Here is a 2,081-nt window from a genome sequence, read left to right as displayed (position 1 = left end):
TTAGGATATAAACGACCCAAGGAAAAAAAAAAGTGCCTGCGCCCTAAATTTGTCTTTAGATTACAATTCCAGTTGATTTTATTTTATTGTCAACATTGTTAATGATAAAAATAGAGTCGTTTTACAGTTATTTTTACTTTCTGGAAGGAGGCAATTAGACTTCTAATCAGGAATACACAAAAATCTCCCATGATTAACTGCAGTACTTTGTTCAAATTGCTGCTATAAAATTCAGAACAATTTGCCTGTAATGATTATGGACTGGGTTTATTTTGGGAGGTGGAATAAAAGTGGATATAGCATAAATTATCCTCTAATTATACACCAGTGTCGCCTCAATTATCCTCTTATCAAAATGGTTGTCTAACTGCCGCATTTAGTTTCAATTCTCTCCTTTTTTCTATAAAAAGAACTTCATACCTTGTTATTATTAATCCATTTATTATTTGCAAGGGGATTTATATCCGAACATCCAGGTGGTATTACCACTTCTCTTTCAAAGATGGACTGGGGAAAGACATTAAGTTTGATCCAGCACGGCGGAGGATCTCTCTCTCTCCCCTCTCCTCTCTCTCCCCTCTCTCTCTCTCACTCCCTCTCTCTTTTTTTTCCCCTTTCCCTCGCTTAAATCTCATCGCGTCCAGCTAAGCATGAACTCCAGAGACAGACCCCACCGGAGAGGACTGAGGTAGGAAGGACCCGGCGGAACTCGCTAAGCCTAGAGAAATCCGAAAGTTGCTCTAGATGGGGAAACGGGCTGGAGGCTTCGGGCTTTGAAAACCAACACCGGCACCAGCAGCCGCCGCTTGCAAAACCCCGCACAGCCCAGAGACATCCCCAGACCGAGCACAGGTCCTGACACTGCCTCTCACAGCGACGTTGCCTGAGGATTGGTTTCTAGATTTTGCAGATGGTTTTTTTTCTTAACGCGTCGCTTTTGGAAATATTTAGAGGGGTTTTATTTTTCACTCTGGGATTCCCCCCCCCCCCCCCCCCCCCCTCCCCTGTATCCCCCCCCCCCCCCTTCCCCTTTCCTTTTCTTCATTTATTTTTGGGTTTTGCTTCTCCACAGCCCGGTCATTAGCTCTGGGAAGCCGGGGGATGCGAGCCCCCTGTTTGCATACCGCACCGTCCATGGGGGTGGGGGGGAAGGGGGATGCGAAGCGATGCTCGATCGGTGGCAGGGCATAACCCGCAGTCTCTCGGTGCTTATAGTTCAGCTGGGTTATTTCAGGGGTGGGTGTGTGTGTGGGATGTATTTTTTCCTGGGCGGCTGGGATGTTTTGTGCCCCCTTACCCACCCTCTCATCGTTGTTTCACTTCTTGAGCCCTTGGAGTCGGTTCAGTAACTCTGAATGCAGTTGTAAGTGTCTTGCCTTGTTCTCCTGCTTTTAACAAGGGTTCCACTTTAACACGCGAAAGGGTAACCCGATCCAGGCGTTTACAAACCTACAATGAATAAAAATATAGAGAAAGGGGAAGAAAAGGGAAAGAATTCCTACTGGGACTCTTTATTTATAGGTGTAGGTAATGTACTCAATAGGAACAGGTACATTTGGCAGTTTTATTGCTTTATACCCTCCAGCTTGCTGTTAACATCATGAAGGCGTTTTTTTCGCAGGTGCACATACTAGCATTTTCTCCAGCAGCAAGAGCATGCATAACAAAAGGTGTCAGAAAATGGGCTGGGGAGTGTTTGCAACACGTTGCTTTCTTATTTCGAAATAATTCCTGCCGCATAATGGATGCTAACCCGGGAATGGGGGAAAGTTGGGCAGGAGAGGAGACCGGTTTGAAAGAATACCTAGATGCCGCCTTAGCGAAGGGAATAAGGCGTCTGAGTCAGGCAACGTGAAACAAAAAGGAGGAGAAGAAGAAAAGGCAGGGAGAGTCTGCAGGAGCTGCTCCCTTCGATAGGCAGCAAACGGAGTTACATGTGCATCCCTCGCCCAGCCTAGCTGACGGGAGAACTGCGGTGGGGCGAGCGGGTGTCGCACCCGCGGGACAGGCAGCGGCTCCGGGTGCGGGCCGGGGGGAGAGGCGGTGCCGCGGGGGTGCGGGAGCCCCCGCGGAGCCGTCGG

General features: G+C 48.5%; 1 protein-coding gene across 1 annotated transcript in view; it reads right to left on the bottom strand.

The window, feature by feature from the left end:
* The window catches only part of DLX6 (distal-less homeobox 6), a 9,790-nt gene that overhangs the window by 4,331 nt on the left and 3,378 nt on the right, over positions 1-2,081 (bottom strand). Inside the window, exon 2 of the mRNA XM_009286529.1 lies at positions 1,377-1,449. Coding sequence (XP_009284804.1) covers positions 1,377-1,449 — 73 coding nt within the window. The remainder of the gene's footprint in view (positions 1-1,376; positions 1,450-2,081) is intronic.

This window comes from Aptenodytes forsteri, unplaced genomic scaffold, assembly GCF_000699145.1.
Source record: "Aptenodytes forsteri isolate BGI_AS27 unplaced genomic scaffold, ASM69914v1 Scaffold55, whole genome shotgun sequence".
In the NCBI taxonomy this organism is placed as follows: Eukaryota; Metazoa; Chordata; class Aves; order Sphenisciformes; family Spheniscidae; genus Aptenodytes; species Aptenodytes forsteri.
Note: the sequence above shows the minus strand (reverse complement) of the source record. Positions and strands in the feature narration are given on the sequence as shown.